The 19,888-nt window shown below is 34.2% G+C and overlaps 1 protein-coding gene across 3 annotated transcripts in view; it reads right to left on the bottom strand.

The window, feature by feature from the left end:
- Positions 1-19,888, bottom strand: part of Usp47 (ubiquitin specific peptidase 47) — a 122,545-nt gene that overhangs the window by 74,555 nt on the left and 28,102 nt on the right. For 2 of the 3 annotated variants that reach the window (XM_021263801.2, XM_087211667.1), the window contains exons 2-5: positions 13,817-13,876; positions 7,904-8,107; positions 3,454-3,567; positions 1,378-1,516 (exon numbers count right to left, since the gene is read on the bottom strand). In XM_021263801.2, coding sequence (XP_021119460.1) covers positions 1,378-1,516; positions 3,454-3,567; positions 7,904-8,107; positions 13,817-13,876 — 517 coding nt within the window. The remainder of the gene's footprint in view (positions 1-1,377; positions 1,517-3,453; positions 3,568-7,903; positions 8,108-13,816; positions 13,877-19,888) is intronic. The other variant, XM_004851428.4, reaches the window with a different exon arrangement.

The raw sequence follows: 19,888 nt of genomic DNA on the forward strand, positions 1-19,888 counted from the left end.
AAAATGTGCTTTTTTTCAAAGATGAAGGTTTTAGTGAGACTAATAAAAGTACTAGTGAATTAATAAAAATCTGTCATTATATATCATCTAAATTAAACTTTAAATGACAGCTATTGTCAAGTGGATTCTGTATCTTAAATAGCTGTGAATCAATATTCTTAGTAAAAGCCAGAAAGGAAGAAGAATGTGAGAACATATGCCTTCCCACAGAAGCCACATGCTGAGAGAAATCCTACATGAACCAACAAGTAATGAAGGAGAATTGAAACAGGCCAACTCTTGGAATAGATAAAAGTAAAAAGACTGTCAAAGAAACTGGCCAAAGACAAGTGTCATAAATTTAGTTTCTAATTCCTTGTGAACCCACACCAGCCTTCATCCACTATTTACTCCTCGAAATTCATCCTCCCACCCATCATCTATCAACAGCAGCTGACTACCAGAGGGAGGTGGTAGACAAGACAGGAAAGAATTTAAGTCCTTAAGCCCTTTTCATTTCTGAGAAATGTGTTCCTACAGCACTGAGCTGAAAGCATAAGAGCATTTTCCAATGAAAACATTTCATAAATGGTGCCAAGATTTATAGTATTTTCCTAAGAAAATGCAAATTCAATAGTGACTAACAAAATAATTTTTGAAGCACAACCCCTGTGCATTCTCTTTTATTCTTTGTGGTATGCAGCAAAAGGTTCTATTGATATAAATTATTCTAAATACTAATATGGCCAGCTTCTATTTTTATTTACAACTCTCCAATATGATTAGCCATGAGGAAATTATTCTACGCTCTAATTAAAAAATATAGTAAATGGAAGATTATGGATCATGTTAGAACAAAACTAACAATGTAACTCTATAGAATTGGCTATATAAAGGCTTCTCTAAACCTGTTTCTATTTCCATCAACATAAAAAAATTAAAAAATAACACAATTCATTTCAAACATAATAGATTAAAAGATACAACAAACCCAATACACAGTCTGTCTACTTCAAAATGGATATATTCTTCACAGCCTGTTCTAATCCTAAATGAGGTAATAAAGACTTTCTAAAGTTGACTTCAAAAATTTAAGATTAGAGTTGAAATAGGAAATTATCAAAAAGTCTTCCTTAAAAATAGAATATCCAGTATCTTTAAGGTTAATACTAAATAGAGGCAGTTACAATATAGTAAGGAGAACAATGGGTCAAGGGAAAGAGAAACTACACTCTTGTAACTTTCTGCTGCTAGACAGTAATCTTACTCTGGCCTCAGTTTTCTTAACCAAAATGGGAGGACAAGGTTAGAAATTGCTAAGATTACTCTTGATCAAGGAGAGTACCCACCCAATCATGCCTCATGATTTTATGAAAATACACCATCAATAAATCTTACCAGTTTCTGACTTATTCAAAATAGATGAATAGGAGTAACTTTGGCTGACATAATCACTGGTGGAGCCCACAGAACCTTCTCTTGGAAGTGGACCGATAAACCTGTCATGAACACTGTCATCCACATTACTGGAATCCTCCTACAATGCACAAAAATCAGTATTTATTGAATAGGAAATATACTAAAACAATGAAAAAAACCATGCTAATTGCTGAGGCAATGAAAAAATGATGTGGCATTACTCGTACTCTTACCACCAAGGCATTCAAAGGAATATATACCTCTATTATTTCCTGTAGAAAGGTTTGAAAGATGTTTGATATAAAATGCTTTGGAAAGGTACTGATGTCCCTTCTTTCTCAAATATTCTGTTTACACAAGAAAAGGAGAATTTTTTTTGACCTAATAAATAAAGTACCACTGTGGGCACCTCAATGTCTAACATTCATTTTCAAACCCTCACTGCAAGTTAGACCTGGCAGGTAGGGAATACTTACTCAGTAACTGCTGAATGAGTCAGAGTTACACATGGTCTCTAATAAGAAACTTCCTATCTATTTGGAAGATGCTGAGAAGACTAAGGGACATAAAAACAGCACAAACAATTAAGACAGAGCTGAAGAATAGTTAGTATGCATTTTAAAACATAAATCCCCAAATTGTGAATCCAGAGTTTGCCAAATTCATAGTGAATTTATATTTGAATGTCACTAAGCAAAATCTTATGACAACATTAAGGAAGTCAGAAAGCATATTCTGGCATTGCTTCGGTAGAAATAGTGTTTAATTACTGTCCACTGTCCAAAAATGCATTTTTATTCACAACAGACTTCTAAATGAAAAGTACCAAATAGAACAATTTGCCCTGAGCAAAGTTCATAAACTCTCTGAACTTTAATTTCCTCAGTCTATAAAACAGAAAGGTAAATCAGACCAAGTTTTCTTAATCTTCTAAGATGCATAACCTATAATGTATTCAATGTATTCCTATGCCATGTATTTGTAACCATCAGATAAGATTTACTTTCCATAGCTTTTGTTTGTTTGGTACCAGAGATCCAACCCCGGACCTTGTGCTTGCGAGGCAGGTGGCATAACCAGTGAGCTAAATCCCCCAGCCCTCCATAGTTTTAAATTTGCTTTCTTTTGTGGTACTAAGAATTGAACCTGGGAGTGCTGAGCTACAACCCCTTCCCTTTTAACTTCATTTTTTTTTTTTTTTGGTACAGGGGATCGAACTCAGGTCCTTGCGCTTGCAAGACAGGAAGCAGAACCACTGAGCTAAATCCCCAGCCATTAACTTCATTTTAAGACAGGTTCTCACTAAATTGTTCAGGCTGTTTTCAACCTTGTGATCTTCTTGCCTCAGCCTTTGAGTATCTAGGATTACACACCTGGCCACAGCTTTAAGTTTGAGAACAAAAAGTATTTTGAAAGAGTAGTTTTTTAACTCACAGATGTTAACCCTTTCAAAAGTCATAACTCTCTGGGAAAATGTCCCTCAAACTTGGAGTTACAGGAATTGATACTCTTAGGATACTAGATTTGAAAGGAAAGCCTATTAAAATAAATGTGAATTGAGGTAAATATTGAAAGGACAGAAAGAAAGCCCTTAACTCACACACTAGCTATTCCAAAAGGAGCTGGGCAGGGTGGGAGAGTGGAAGTATAAATGGTCTTCCACTGAATACCAAAAAAACCTGACAAAACTTACAATTTACAGCAACCAAGTGAATACATACTTAACCAAGGGAAAGGCTATTGAAACACAGGAGTCTGTGATGTTTTAACCAATCTTAGACCTACTTCCACCTCTGGTATGACAGCAGCCATAGAGACAGCAGCCCATATTAACTTCAATGTGGCCACAGACTATACACATAGATAATGGTGCTACGGATGTCCACTGAATTCATGTTATCATATACACTTTAGCCAAACCAACATAAAGTGAAAAAATAATAATTTATTACATAAATTACAGAAGATCTCTCTCTTCGTTTGGAAAGTTACATTTCCAAATAGTAGGTAAAAGTACACAAAAATTTTGAATATAACGTTTTCTAAATAGCTCACCAGCAGTATTTGTGGCTGTTCACCATCTTTATCTGTCAAATGCAGAAAGTTCTTCTTTCCTGGCTCAAAATTAGCATCAAGAAGAGTCTTGTCACTGGTATGATCCAGTGGAGCCTATGAGCATAAAACATAGTGTCTCAGATTATGAGAAACATGAATTATAATATCAAAAAATATGTAAATGGGAATATCTACAATTAAATAGCATTTTTTTCAGTAATGATTCTGGGAAATTTCTGTTTATCTAGGTTTAGAAAGAACTCATCTATGCCTGAACTGGGACAGCTAAACCCAGTCACAGGACACCTACACTGACAGAGGCTCACATTCCCCAACATCCACAAAACCAAAGCGTGACACAGCAGAGGTTAGGAGATAGCATTAAGTACTACACAAAAAAAGAATCTATAAACATTGCAGTTACCTGTTGCCTAAAATGCATGCAAGATAATATTTAATAATCTTCATGAAAATTAACTAAAGATAATTTTATAGAAAAATTATAAAATGTTTTGATATATGAATACGGTAGAATTCTCAGATAAGCAATATACTTAACTACCAAATCAAAATAATTACATAATATAACTAATGCAATATAACCTTCAGAAAAAGCCCTTAAGGAAAAGCCTATGCTAGAAAATGATACCAATTTCAAGTCTACTACCAGGATTCAAAGGATCCTAGGAGGGATGGAAGTGATCACTCCTTGGAAAATTAAATGTCTAAAACTCAGTCTTTAACTCCTTTATGAGGCTGTTATTCTGACATGTACACTCTGATTGGTGCATGAGAAGTGGAACTCTGCACCCTACTGACTACTTACCCACACTCCCAACCACTGTTGAGAAAAACGAGGGAGTATGAGCATCTTCTTGTTCTGTTTTAAAACATTTTGTTACATTATGACAGAGATGATGTCTCCTTAAAAAGACTCGTATTATGGAAATACTTTCGTCAGGAAATTAACATTATATAAAAGTACAGTTATTAGAGATTTAAAAAATCAACTTTAAGAGATTCTACTATTTATTATCTATGTAAATTTGTAAGGTATTCACTTTCCCATGACTCAGATTCCTCACAGCAACTACCTCAGAAAGTAGTTAAGACTAAATAAAGTTTTATCTGTACAGAGATAAGAACAATACAAAGAGTAATCAAAATATATGATGGATGTTTAAATTAAAAAATATATTATAGTAAGAGATACACTGCCATTAATCCACCTAGCAGGAGGACTCTCAGAACTGCTTCAGAAAGTGACAAAAACAATGGGATAAAGTGTGTCTGAACCAAGGAGGAGTCTTGAAAGAGATTTTCTTGAAAGAGATTTTCTTTTTCCGGTACTGGGAATTGAACTTGGGACCCTGTGCTTGCCAGGTAAGCACAGAACCACTGAGCTACATCCCTGGCCCAGATTAATAGCAATATGTCTTTTACTGTAACAATTCATTTAAAATTCAAACATTCACTGTGTTTTCCAGTTATACTTTGTATTAAGAATAAAATAAGCGCTCAAATTAAGTGTTGAGTAAATAACAAACTTTTAGATCTATCTCAAGTTTACCTCATATTCTGAAATCCATGCAAAAAAAGGACACAGAAAATCAGAGGCTATGAGGAGCCACATGGAAGGAGAGAAGGTATTTCCCCTTAAATTCTCTGGCAAGCCATACAAGATCAGATGACAGAGCTGGAATTCAAGATTTTATTTCAATAAATATGACTGTGAATTCGACATTGTTGGCAGCTAAACAGGTTTGATTTTCAGAGGCGTGCTCAAGTAGCAAGCAGGTAAAAACAAGCATGTGTAGTGATATATAGTAGGCAAATAAAAATGCAGCAATGAAACCATACTGAAGAAAGAGAAATGGATAATCCCTGCATAGAATACTTAAAAGTTATTGTAGAAGAATTTCCAAGAAGACTGTCTATGGAGGACATAAAATTAATATTATGAGATTCCTGCCATCAAAATACAGTCTACCAAATCAGAAGACACAAATGAATAATGACTATAATAAAAGAAGACTATGTTAAGTCTCATGGCCAAACAAGAAGGTCAATGAACTTCAAAGAGGAAGAAATTGCTTTTAAAGTGGCATGGGGAAACATTAAGTAAGCCTTCTTAAAGGTGAAAGATAAACAGGATGTGTGAAGACATATGACAATTTAAAACTATCCTTTACACTGAAAAAGCAGCAACACTAAAAATTACATGGTGATATGCCAGGGAATGGCACAAATCTTAACATTAAAAGCTGTTTATCTTTCCCTACCTTGTTGGGACTACCAATATTATTGATCAATATTGAGAGAAAAGTTAACTACTTTAAAATAGTTCTGTATTTAAAAAAAATCCACATACTGCATGTATTATGAATAGAAAGCAAAATAAGATTTTAAAGGCAAGTCAGGGAACATCAAACATCTTTGATTCTCTTATGGAGACAAAGTAACTATGCCCTCCACATACCAAGGATAGCTGTGTGCCATTTTATTTGCCATGAGAGGCATTTTCTTGGAGAACTTAGAATAGTAATGGCACGGGATAGAAAGGGGCAATATAAACAAAAACATGAAAATGGAAAATGGAATGCTGCTGTTACATTTAGTCCAATACCAGGGAGTTAAGATTACAAAGATTTAAAGGACCAATTACAGCTTTTTGTAAATGTTAACCAAGGAATGTGATTTTTTTTAGCAGTAGGTACTAAGAAATGATTGAAGGTTTCTGAACTAGAACTAGGTAACACAAGTGCTATGATTTAAGGTGACTGAAGAACATTCTTGCAGTAGTATATGGGGTAAAAGTGGACTAAGATAAGAGACAGAATAAAAGCAACTACTTAATAGTACAGATGAGGTCCAACTCAACAGTCTCCTTTACCACTATCATGCAAAACTGATCAATGCCCCTGCCATGTTCTGAATGCTGGTGTCTGTCCAAAATCGCTGAGGTGGAGCCCTTATGAATGAGATTAGTTCCTTTATAAAAGAGGGCCAAGGAAAGATGTCTATTAAAGGTTCCTTGGATTTTATTTTAGTAGTTGCAATTGTTTATTTTCATATTAAACATTAATATAGGATTGGACCAAATGGTGACCTAAAACATATATCTAATAATGCACCTTCAAATTCTATGAAATGTCTAATAAGCTTTTTAAAGAAAAATCTGGCAACAATTCAGGAAAACAAAGAATGCCTTTAGCAAGGCAGAAATTGAGAAATTAAACAGAAAGAAGGAGGATGAGCTCTATAGACAAACAAAACTAGAAGAAAATACAGCCCAGCATTCCTAGGAAAAGACTGTTGTGGAGGTAAAAGTAACAGGGAACTCCAGGCTAAGGTCAAGAGGTAGATCTGGGAGCCACAGAGAGAGCCCTGTTCCCGTGGGAACAGGCATTCTAGTAAGTTCGGCTTCTCTTCCTTTTTACCTTGGGCTAAGCAGCAGACAGCAGTATCTGTTTCCTCCCAGAGGAAAGAACGGCTTCTGTGGCCAGTGAGGCAGAGCGTGCTGTCTGGTTTGGTACTGATCACCCTCAACCTCACAAGGAGAAACTAGGTGATTCTAGGACAAATTATAAACACACCATACCCAGCAGCATGTCCCACCTCTTTCTCACAAAAACCAGGAATTCAACACAGTATATTTAATCAGCATCCACAGAGAAGTTAACAGAGATTCTCAAATACAAAGATGAGTAGAAAGTAAGAATTACTGAACATCTGAGGAAATGCTACATTATGAAAGAAATAAATGCAGCAAATGAAGGAGGATACATGACTAAGGAAACAGTTAACAGAGCAATCAGAAGACTAAAATGAGTAAACTTATCATCTGATATGTGAGATACCTGCAGTCATTAAAAACTTTTGAGCTTGAGAGTTAAAGTCAAAAGCTATCCATATTATATTCCATCCATATATACATATTCATACATAGAAAAAGAAACATATAAAAATCAAAATGTTACCCAGAAATACACCTAGACACAAATAAAAAGAAATAAAAGTCACCTAGAGATAATTTTTGTTAACATTAGGGTGTGTATCATTCACTCCTTTCTTTTTATGCCCATTTCTCTTTTTATTTCAAAAACCAGACCATAAAATGTGTGATTTATATACTTTTTTCATTGAAAAACATAAAACAAACCATCATTCCATTGACTAGACACAATATTATGATAGTCACCTTTCATAAATGAAAAACTGATGTGACATTATGCAAACTTTCAGACAACAAATGATGAATCCAGAATGGAAGCAAAGGAAATAGGGATCCAGTTAGAGACACACACAGGTTCTTACTATAGTTGTTATGATATTAAAGACACCGTAATGGCTAGGATTTAACATAATCATTAGTAACAACAATAATACTAATGGTTATAATAACATTACTAGCAGCTTAATAGAAGATGCTTTAAACCTGGGGTTTTACCATATCAGCAGTATTGATTCCATTTCCCCACACCAAATCAAAGGTTCCATTTATGTAGCCTACTTTGTTGGCTACATCTTCAAAGAGCTTCCTGACTGGAGTAGATGCTGGTAAATTTAAAGTGATCCGTTCATTCACTGTCTTTGAATTAGTTGTATCTTGTATTATACACAAGACTCTAGGTTCTTCAGCAGCATTTTCTATCTGAAATTTAAAAATATACATTTTAAATATTATTTGTCTTTAAAGGAAAACAAAATGATAATTACCATAAAATTTATAATTAAATGTAACAGAACCCACAAAGCACCCACTCTGTGCCAATATTTAGAACATCTGAAACACACTTCAATGGGTATGTCAAACATATACTAAGCACTATGTATGTTTGTTTTGGAAACACTGGGGCATACATCAGAATCAATATTATAAAATCCAATCCTTAAAATGTGTCATTACCATGCTAACACAGCTGAACCACGGAATTCAGGGTCTCCTGAAGAAACAAAAAGATAACTGTGCAGAAGTGAGGTGAGGACTAAGATGACAAAATCTGCAACTAAGGGACTTAGGTAACCAGGTCTAACCTTTATGCTACTGTACCCATAGACCAGATGTCCAAAAGCATTCATTTATCAAGTGTTTGGAGCTGAAAAACTTATCCAAATAGATCAGCCAGGAGGAGAAATAGGGAAAAATAAGGGGGAAAAAAATCTTTTCAATTGCCAACCTGAAAATAAATAAGGGTCACAAATTCTCTTTTTTCATCTAGTGCATAATTCAGTAATTATCAAGACAAATGCTTTTAAAAGGAGAATTTCTTAAATAAACTATGCTCTCCCTGAAGCTCTTGAAAAACACTACTTTTCCACTTTTCGCAAAGGTGAGGGTTACATCAGACTACATCAAATACTTAAGTAGAGGAATTTCTTTCCCTGCTTCTCCTCTTGTAAAGGTCACCTCAATGAATGGCACCAACATCTACCCAGCTGCTAAAACCAGACAGCTAAGATGAACATCTTCCTATCTTATACCTTTTCTTTACCCAATACCACCGAAGTCTACCAATTTTACCTTCTAGATATCCTTTGAACTTCCCTTTATTCCTCCCTGCAGCAATCAGAATATCTCACCAAAATGATGGCAATGGATTCCTGGTAAATTAAACTTTTTCAATCTTGTATTCCTTCAATCCAGAAGGGTATTTCTAATATACGGATCTGGTGATGAAAGCCAGATGTGGGAACTCCTATTATTCCCACAACAGGCAATTAAAAAATATGAACTGCACACAAGAATTAATTTCTTTCTTTCAACAAAATCAACTCCAACCTTTTGTTGCTTCTATATTATACATTTTAAAGTAATTATTATTGACTAGTACTAAAAACAGGACAGCAACAAAATTTTTTGTTTCACGAATTAATCCAATTACACTTTGTTTCTATAATATAAAATTTGGGGTTTGCAAAGGATCATATAAATTAAGGTTAACCCAATTAATTTAGAACAGAAATGTTCTTAAAAAAAAAGTAGAAAGTTGCTATAAAAGAATACTTAAAACAGATTGGCTAGCATCACATTTCAGACAAATCAAAATATTTAATTATCAAAAACAGCCCATTTAATTTTAAATTATAAAATTAAAATTATGAGAAATAATTTTTACAAGATAAAAAATTAAAAAAGAACATTACTAATATATTTCTCTACGAAGAAAAAGAGCCTTCACTGTAAATAAACGGTGTATATTACATATTTAAATCTTACTAAGAAATATAAAATGGACCCATTTAAAAAAATACTCTGGTTGACAATAAGAGTGAATAACTGAAAAAGTTTCAACAACCACTTTTGTAGTTCCAACAGTATATGCTTCAAAGGTAGGTGAGGCCTGAATAAATCAAGTGTTCTTGGTGTAAAATACTTCAGTAACAAGATTTTAAAGCTACAAATAGGTTAGAGTTGATAGTTTAAGGAAGATGATCCTACCTAAGAATTTGGAAATCAGAAGTGCTTATAGTTATATATATAACAATGGGAATGTGGCAACATCAAATGGCCAGATATTATCAGTTCCTGGTTCTTTTCCTAAATACGTGAGTGCAAAGCATAAGCACTCCAGACATTTTATTCCACAGAATTTTATCTGAATATTAAATGTGCTCAGTACACACAAAATTTAATACCAGATGTCTTTTATTCCTTTTGATAATAGCATTCTTTTCTGCAATATAATTATGCTGAGTTTTTAAAAAATTAGTAAGACTATAAAGAAAAATAGAAAGATGATTTCTAATTCTATAACTCAAGAGGTGACTATTAACATTTAGGTGCAGGGCACAGTATGGTGGTGCACACCTGTATTCCCTGGGAATACTTCCCTGCTCTGGGAAACTGAGGCAAGAGGATCCCAAGTTCCAGCCTGGGAAACATAGTGAGACTTTGGTGGGATATAGTTCAATGCAAAGTTTCTAGTATTGCAAAAACAAACAAACAAAAAAACTGTGCATATCCTTCCACGTATTTTTCTTACACACACAGTTTCTTAGTCAAACACTGAATTAGAATATATATGCTATGGTCAATAGTGGAGCGCTTTCCTAGTCTGTCCAGTGATCCTGGGTTCAATTTCTAGCACAGCAAAAAAAAAAAAAAAAAAAGAATATACATGATGTTTTGTAACTTTTTTCTTATTTATATACATATAGCATGAAATCTTTTCTTGTCACGCTCTAACTCATTTAACTAATCATTTTAACAGCTGAATAGTATTTTAATACATGAATTAATAACTTAATTCTATTATACTCTTAGGCTAGACTTTATTACACTTGTAAAAATATTTATATGATGAACACCTACGTAAAACTTTGCATATTTTGTTTCCTAAAAATGTTTATAAACTTCTAGACCAATTACATTTTACTCTTGAATTCTAGTATAACTTAAACAAATAAACAAAATACACTTTTTTAAAAAGCTGTACGCTAGCCACTCATAAATTATTACCTTATACCCAATATTCTGGACCATTCTTTATTTCACTCATAATTTTTTTTATTTCACTCATAATTTAATCTAACATGAGGCTACTGTCCACAGATTTAACGTACCTTTCAGAATCACTATTGCCAACTAACATGAAATTTCTTCCTTCCCCACTTCCAATTTTGGGACTGATAAGAAAACACCCCTCCATCTTAAGATACCATCGGTAAGTTGTACTAATAATCTTATAACAGTTTTTCAATAGAAAAAGTCCTCTGCAAATAAATTAAATATATAAATTTTCCAAAATATGTATATGTGAAAGGATATTTCTTAGAACTGGGAAACTAGGGGAGCTATCTTAATTTCTTTGAGGCTCTACCCCAGATTTATACCATTTATGCCCAAACAAAAGAGCAGTAGTATCTTCAGGTGGATTAGAGATGGCCAAACACTCTTTTTTCTTCTTTTCCTCTTTTTCTTTTCCCCTTTTCCTTGAGTATGGCTGATCATGCGATCACCCAGGACCAGCAGAATGTGACAGAAGTGATAATATGTAATTTCAAGCAGGGCCTTAAGAAAACAGCAGCTTCTGCTTTAACACTTCTAGAGGCTTCCCTGTTACAAACCAGCCAGCATGTAAGAAATCCAATTACCCTGGGATCAGTGTGCTAGCTAGAAGCCCTAGCAATCTATGTAAAGAAGGTGGCCACTTAGTGGAAGCACTGAGGTGTCTGACACATGAGAAAAGCCTTCTTGGACATGGCATCTAAAGCTAGCCATCAGCCCAATGGAGCCAAGTAATAATGTGCCGTGAAACAGAAATGAACAGCTGAGCCCTTGTCCAAACTTTACCCCACAGAATTGTGGGTAAACCAACTAGGTGTCCTTTAAGTTATTAAATTTTCGAGCAGGCTGTTACATAGCAATAGATAAAAACATAGCAAAAACAGACAAATTCTAGTTGAGAAAGTTGGGGCGATGGCAGCGGGAAGAGGCATTTAAGTACCATGCTCAACATTAAGGAAAGACATCTGGGGATATATGATAAATTGGGGAAGGGGACAAATGCTTCTAGTCAAAAGAGCTAATGAAAGAGAAAACAAATGCAAAGTTTTTAAAAAACCATGCATTCTATTTAGCAAAACATTTAATATACCTAGATGGGCTCTTAGAAGGACACAACGTTTTCTACACAGAAAATCTAGCCAAGTACAAAAGAGATGTAAATCACACATTAAAACTGTTTTAAAGTCAACTCATGATAATATCACAGTCCTCAGACCAAGAATAAAGCCCACAGCAATTACATATAGGACTGTTTATGCTAAACATTCTGTTTGTGTCTAAACTCACTGCAGAAACAAAGCTGGATTTCCTAGTAAAATTTGAAGAAAGAATCTTTAAAAAAATACATACAACCACAATCTTGTTTTATAAAAGGTAAAACATACTGGGTTTAAAAACATAAAACATCATATTCTTCTGGGGATAGACTTGCTGCTAAGAATATCTAGAAGTGGTTGACATAGACAATTGTTCTAAGAAATTTCAGACCCTGCTGAAGGCACATTTTCCTTGTCTTTTTCTTTTTGTGACATTTGTAGTATTTCTAAACTCAAATCTGAGTTCTATGCTGCTTGAATCATAATTTTGATTTACAAATTTAGTTCCTAGATGTTTCTTATTATAAAACACAAACTAAGATGTAAAACTGATGCTATATACTCAACATGTGATTAGCATGTAGAAAATAATATTAAACAAAATTCAAAATTATCATTAGATTTTTCTGAGAATAAAATTTAAGAATTAAAACATTACGAAGGGACATTTTTAACCTCTATATTCAAGAAGGTAATTAAGACTATTTCCCTTTCAAGGACATGAGAAAGATAAGATGACTGCAAACTTACACACACACACAGCCCATTTCTCTACTTTGCGGCATGGAAGCTAATCTGAGCTAAGAGATTAAGACTTAGGAGCATTATCCTCGGGTATCCACAGTTCATGATTAGTGTACTTCCACAGATTAAAAGAATCAATGGTATGAATATTCTGCTGGCCGGAATTTGTAAAATTTCATTTTCATTTTAACAAGTGACAATTCCTGTGCTACTTAGAGGACCTAAATTACATGAAAAAAATATTTGAAGATCCTCCCTCTAACCCATCCCAAATCCCAGCCAACTCTGATGCTATTCATACTACTTTTTCTTAAGTAATCTCTTGCCACAACAGAGAATGCTTGGGGAGAAAAAAAGCTAAAGGACCTAAGGAAACTAAGTTATTATTCCATAAAGTTTAGAATGGAACAGTACACTACAGGGAAGTTTATGGGTTTTTTGTTTTGTTTTGTTTTTAGTTTTTGAGACAAGGTGTCGCTATTGGTTCAGGCTAATCTTGAACTCACTATGTAGCCCAGGCTGGCCTCAAACTCATGGTGATCCTCCTGCCTCAGCCTCCTAAGTGCCGCCATTATGGGTGTGCAACACCACACCTGGCCAGAAGTTTGTTAGTAATGCACATAAGGCTGTCAGGAAGGTAACAGCTTTAATTTTTCAAATAAGGTTTCTGGGTTGTAACTTTGTAAATTACTTAATTTCTAGCACTATTACTATTCCAGAAAATATGTCTGCAAAACAAGTATGTCTGCAAACAATAGACACATACCATATGAAAAATCAAAACAAAGGGTTCCATGATTTTTATGTTTTCCCCCTCATTCACTTGTTACAAAGAAGAGTCTATCAGATACACATTCACTAAATATGACTTTCATATTATTAAAATGGAAAAATAAAAATAGCCAAGCAAGCATAAAACTTAAAGACATGCTTTGTTATTAAATAAAAATACTAACATGCTGTTATTTGCTCTGCTGATTATCACACTAAAGCAATTACATCAGCAGACTACCTGTAAAAATTTCTTCTTCATTTCATCAAAGATATTTTGTCTGCATCTCCAAAACACATCCTATGGTATGTAAGAACAAAATGAATTACTTCTATAAGAAAAAGGAAGATAGTGAAATGAGAACAATTAACATAAATACATTTATGTGGTAAAGTATGTATTAAAGTATTAATACACCTCCTAGGCTTTTATTCCTAAATTATACATGTAAGTTTTACCTTAGGCCTCACTTACTTTTGTATAGTTACTAAAAACTTACAGTGATAAAGAATAAGATTAATGTGGGAAACAGGCATATTTGAACAAAGAGGGGTAGCTTAAGAATGTGTAAATCAAATATGCTAATAAGCCACATAATATTTTCAGTCTACTAAAGGAAACTCTGCAATTCCTTGCAGTATAGAAAATCAAGAGATTCTTAATTTTGCTAGTTTATAAATTTGGATTTTTCCAAATTTAGCTATTCTTAAAATAAGATTACTTAACATTATGCCCTACAACACTTTTTCTTTAATATAAACCTCTTTCTTATTACATGACAAGCTTTTCTAACAAAATAAACATAAAACAGTAACCCATAATCAAAAGATAATCTTTTGAAAAATCTTAGTTTTATATCATTCTATGCCTTTTCTGTACATATTTATCTCCCTCACCCTCCTTTTGTTAATAAAGAGATCAGCATATTGGCTTAAGAGGTGATTTTGCTTTTACAATAGAAATGTAATTCTAATAGCAGTACATACTTTTAGAAAAGTAACTCTAAAATAATGTCTACAGCAATAATTTGACATATATACTACCAGAGCTTTCTCCATTCTATAGATGTATTTCATAGATTGTTAATTTCTAACCAAATTTTATCCTTCTATGCATCATTTGAATTTTTATCTCTCAATACTCACCTTCCTGTGCCAAAACATTTAGTGTAAAAATTGCACTATTCCATTATAGACAAGCCATGATTTATTTAACTAATAAGCACCATCACTACAAAAGTTCTTATCTTAGCAATTTTTTCTTTATTATAATTTCCCAAAAAAAGAACTACTACAGCAAAGATTATGACATTTTTAGGATTTCTAATATAGAGTGTTAACCGCTTGTTCCACAAAATAGCACTAACTGCCACCAGGTGTCAAAACTATTGTAGGCACTTAGAATAGAGCAATGAACAAAACCCTTCTCCTAAAGTAGGCGACACTGTACAGTGGAACTAAACCATGAACAAAGCTAAACTATCGGGCATCCGCCATCTTTAGAGTTTTCACATTTCTGTACAATGTACCCAGACACTTTCCTCCTGGATAGCCTTACCTCCTGGGCTCAAATATCATTTTGGTGGCTCTAAAACATGTCCATAAATTCTTTGAAATTACTCCCAGCAAAAAAAAAAAAGTCCACCTTTACTATGGACCAGCCTTAGTGACTCCTGGTACTTCCAAGACCAGGTTAAAACAGGTAATACCACTCCTGGCTGTCTCTCATATGCCTGTCTTAGAGCCCAGCTATTATAGTGTCAGTAAGCCAAGCAGCCAAATGGAAAGACCATGAGTAACTGTGCCAATCTCAGCCCAAATGAGACCCCAAACTTCATCAGCCACCACACACTTGGTGGAGGATGGCTTCAGATTATTCTAGCTCCCAGCTGACCCCTGGCATAGCACAAACAAGCTGCCACAGCCAGGCCTTGCCCAAATCGCGTATCTGCGAGCAAGTCACTAGATTTGCAGACAGACTGTAACACAGCTAAAGGTAATTGGAACAGCCATTTCTCAGTCAGGAGACAACTTCTCTCACCATTTTATTTAAAATTGCATTTCCCTTGGTATCTATCTCCTTTCCTCACTCAGGTTTCCCCATAGTTCTTGTACCACCTGATAACCTGCTAGTATTTTATTTATTGTCTAACTTCAAAAAGTTCCACCTTGAGACAAATGACGTAGGACACTGGGCTTATCTGTTTCACTTAAACGCTAATAACCTATATGAAACATACGAAACAATGATTTTTCAACCACTGAACAAAAGGCAACACAGGACAAGAATTCCTGTGAAAGCAAAAGCAACCATGGTGAGCCACTTTCCAAGCTGCCGTACAGGGAAGGAGAATCCAGGAAGAATCCAGTATCTCCCTGAGCTCCAAAGACGAAGCTGAGAGTTCAAAGAGTTAAGGGGAGGCAGTTCAGCTAAAAGTCACAGGGCAGACAGAGGACAGAAGAAAGCTCCTTAAACAGCAAGCTCTGCCGAGGATGTCCCTTGAATACTCAGCTAAGTACTTGGCTGAGTGTGAAGCAACTACCTGAGACAAAGGAATGAAGCGCAGGAAAGAATCGCTGGAGATCACACAGGTTTCTACTAAAGCGAGTTAAACAAAATCTCCTAATTCACAAGGCATCATATAAGAAGATCACTCAGTGGTACCAAATGAAGCATAATCTAAAGGCAACATCATTCCAACCTTTCCAGAATATAAAGACAAATTTGAATAGGACTAAATTATTACAAGTAAATTAACTGTATCTAATAAAAAAGTTTAAGAATATTTACAAAACTAAAAATACCTAATGCCGATCAAGGTTAAGATTCATAATGCCTGGTATCCACTTGAAAATAAGCAGACATGGAAAGAGGCAGAAAACTATGACCTAGAACAAGGGGAAAAGTCAATTAATGAAAACTAACAGAAATGATACAGATGACAGAATCAGTACACAAGCACATAAGTTTCTAACTATAATCTACATTTAAAGAATGAAAGACTATGTTAAGGAAAATCATGAAAGATTTTTTAAAGCTAAAATTTCTATTAATGAAAAGTACTAAGATGAACATAAAATAGATGGGATGATCAGATTAAGCACTGCTTAAGAAAAATTAATGAACTTGAAGATACAGCACTAGAAATTATAAAATTAGAAAAAAAAAAAAAGAACAGAAAAGTAGGACAACATTCTTACCAGAAATCATGGAGGCCAGTAGGAAGTCGCATGATGGTTTTTTAGGTGCTTATAGAAAATAACTGCCCACTCAGAATCTAATACTTAGCAAAATTGTCCTTTAGGAATAGTGTTAGTAATCAAGCAGAATCTGTGACTTTCTCAAATGAAGGAAAATAAAAAATGTGGCTTCAGGGAAACTACCTTAAAGGAAAAGCTAAAGGAAGATCTGTAGCAAAGAAAGATCTTAGAACAGGAATAAAGACCACATTAAGCAAAGTTATGATTAAATACAACTTTCTTCCTCTCTTGAATTTGTAAGTACTTGAGAGTTGGAAGTAAAAATTAAAACACTGCCTCACATGGTTATAAATACAGGTGGAAGAAATATTTGGCACAATTATAGTATAAACACAGCAGAGTAAAAGGATATTCACTTTACTTGAACTAATAAAATAACACTAGTAGATTATAAAAAATAATGTCCAATGTAATATCTGAAGAAATCACTTTTTTTTTTTTTGGTACCGGGGATCGAACTTGGGACCTTGCGCTTGCGTGGCAGGCACTGGAAAGAAATCACTTTTATACTAAAGAAATACAATAACAAACACTACAAATTAATCAAAACATAATTTTTAAAAATGTTTAAGTAATCCGCAGGTAAGTAAAACATAAGAAATGAAAGAAAACAAAATAAAAAAGGGTACACTTAAATTCTAATGTATTAATAATTATAAGGAATGTAAATGGTATAAATATACCAATTAAAAGACTGATCGGCAGAGTGGATTAAAAACAAGATACGCTGTCTTCAAGAAACTCAATATAGTGTTGAGCATGGTGGTGCATGCCTGTAAGCCAGCAATGGGGAGGCTAAAGGAGAACTACTGTGATTGTAAACAAGCCAGTCTAGGCTACATAGTGAGTTCAAGGCCAGCCTAAATTATGTAACAAGAGCCTGTCTAAAACATAAACAAACAAAAACTCAATACATACTTTACACTTACATAAATGTACTTATGAACATGTAAGAATCATACATATGTGATGCATATTATGTCCTATATATGTACCAAATACATGTTTATGTAACTTTACATATAGCACATATATATTTCACGTAAAATATTCTATATTGAAAGGGATAGAAAATACTCCACATATTTATTAAAAGAAGCCAACAGTTAATTTTTAAAAATTAACAGCAGACTTTAGAATTTAAAAAAAGTTATCAGACATAAAAGGGTCCATCAAAAAAATATACCAATCCTAAATGTGTATGAACTAAATGACAGAGCAGCAAAATGTGTGATGCCAAAACTGATAAAACTGAAAGACAAATCCACAATCATAGCTGGGATATTTCAACACCTCCTCTATCAAACAGTGCTTGAACAACTAGAACAACTAGAGAGAAAATCAGAACATAGAAATTCCCGACAATACCATCAAACAATAGGATTTTATGATCATTTATAAAACACTCCAACAAACAAGAGTAAAAACATATTGTGGGCCATAAAATAAATTTCACTAAACATTTAAAAGAAAATGAATTCATAAAAAGTGTGTTCTCTGATCACAGTAAAATAAGAAATCTAAAAAATGAAGACAGTGTATTCTTACACAGAAAGGCTCAGCAAAGATGTCAATTCTTCCTAAATAATTAAACAGTCTGTCTTGATCTGTTTTATGCTGCTACCAAAGAGTACACAAGACTCAGTAATTCAGAGAACAGAAATTTTTTGCTTACAGATTTGGAGGCTAGGAAGTTCAATAACAAGATACCAGCATCTGGTAAAGGCCTTACAATAACATGGCAGTAAAGCAAAAAGAGGGCAACAGAGAGAGCAAGACGGGGTGTGTGTGTGTGTGTGTGTGTGTGTGTGTGTGTGTGTGTGTGTGTGTGTGTGTGTGTGTGTGTGAATCCATTCCAAGATAATGAACCCATTCCTGTGATAATGTCATTAGTCCATTCATAAAGGCAGAGTTCTCCTGACCTAACCACTGTTCAGCATTCTTACAATGTAACTAAATTTCAACATGAGTTTTAGAACACTCAAATCACTGTGAAGTAAAAATCTCAGGAACATTTTTTGTAACATAATGGATAAGATTATTCTAAAATTTACAAGGAAAAGCAAAGGAACTAGAATATTACAAAGGATTCAGAAAAATAATAAAGTGGGAAGACTCAGAAAACCGGATTTGAAGATCTGTTATTTAGATACAATGAGGAAGACTGTATGGTACTGATGAATAGACACATAGCTCAATGTCACAATAGAGACACAAACAAATATGCACAACTGATTTTTAACTAGGTAAAAAAACAACTAAATGGTGGGAAAAACTAGTCCCTTCAACAAATGGTGCCAGAGCAATTAGACACCCACAGATAAGAAAAAATAATAACCAATTCCCTCACCTTATACAAAATTCAACTGCATGTGGATCAGTTAAATGGTGTATTTGGCCAACACGCATCCCTTCCATGAAAATGTACTAAGCAGTACATAATACCTATTGATATCTTCAACAACTTGGATGGACCGTCTAGAGAATTACGCTAAGTTTAAAGAAATGATGGCCAAAAGTTACACACTGGGTAATAAAGTTACACACTGTGATTCCTTATATATAACATTTTTGAAACATTCAAGTATAGAAATGGACTGCAATATGGTGTATTATACGGTATAACAGTATAGTAAGGATTGGTAATTGTGGAGACAGAGTGGACAGAGTAAGGGAAGTGAGTGTAGTTATGAAGGACAGAATGAAGGATCTCTGTGGTGAACAAAATGCAATAATCTCCATCTTGAGAATCACTTTCATTACCTTGGCTGTGATACTACATCATAGTTCTATAAAATGTGACACTAGAGCAAACTGGAAAGAGGGTATATACCTGTTTTATTTCTCATAACTATAAGTAAACCCACAATTATTTCAAGTAAAAGGTTGAATTTGAAAAATAAAGTATGCCTATTCAACTACTCGTACAGCTTCCCTGAGACTAAAAAAATTTTCTGCTTGAAACTGGAAAGCTGAGGGGCAAGGGAGGGTCCTCCTGAGAGTGGAGAGCCCTTGGGCTGATTTGCAGCCCTAATTAACTTTTTTTTCAACA

Source organism: Heterocephalus glaber, unplaced genomic scaffold (assembly GCF_053883595.1).
Source record: "Heterocephalus glaber isolate CG9 unplaced genomic scaffold, H.glaber_assembly_v1.0 deba00001428, whole genome shotgun sequence".
In the NCBI taxonomy this organism is placed as follows: Eukaryota; Metazoa; Chordata; class Mammalia; order Rodentia; family Bathyergidae; genus Heterocephalus; species Heterocephalus glaber.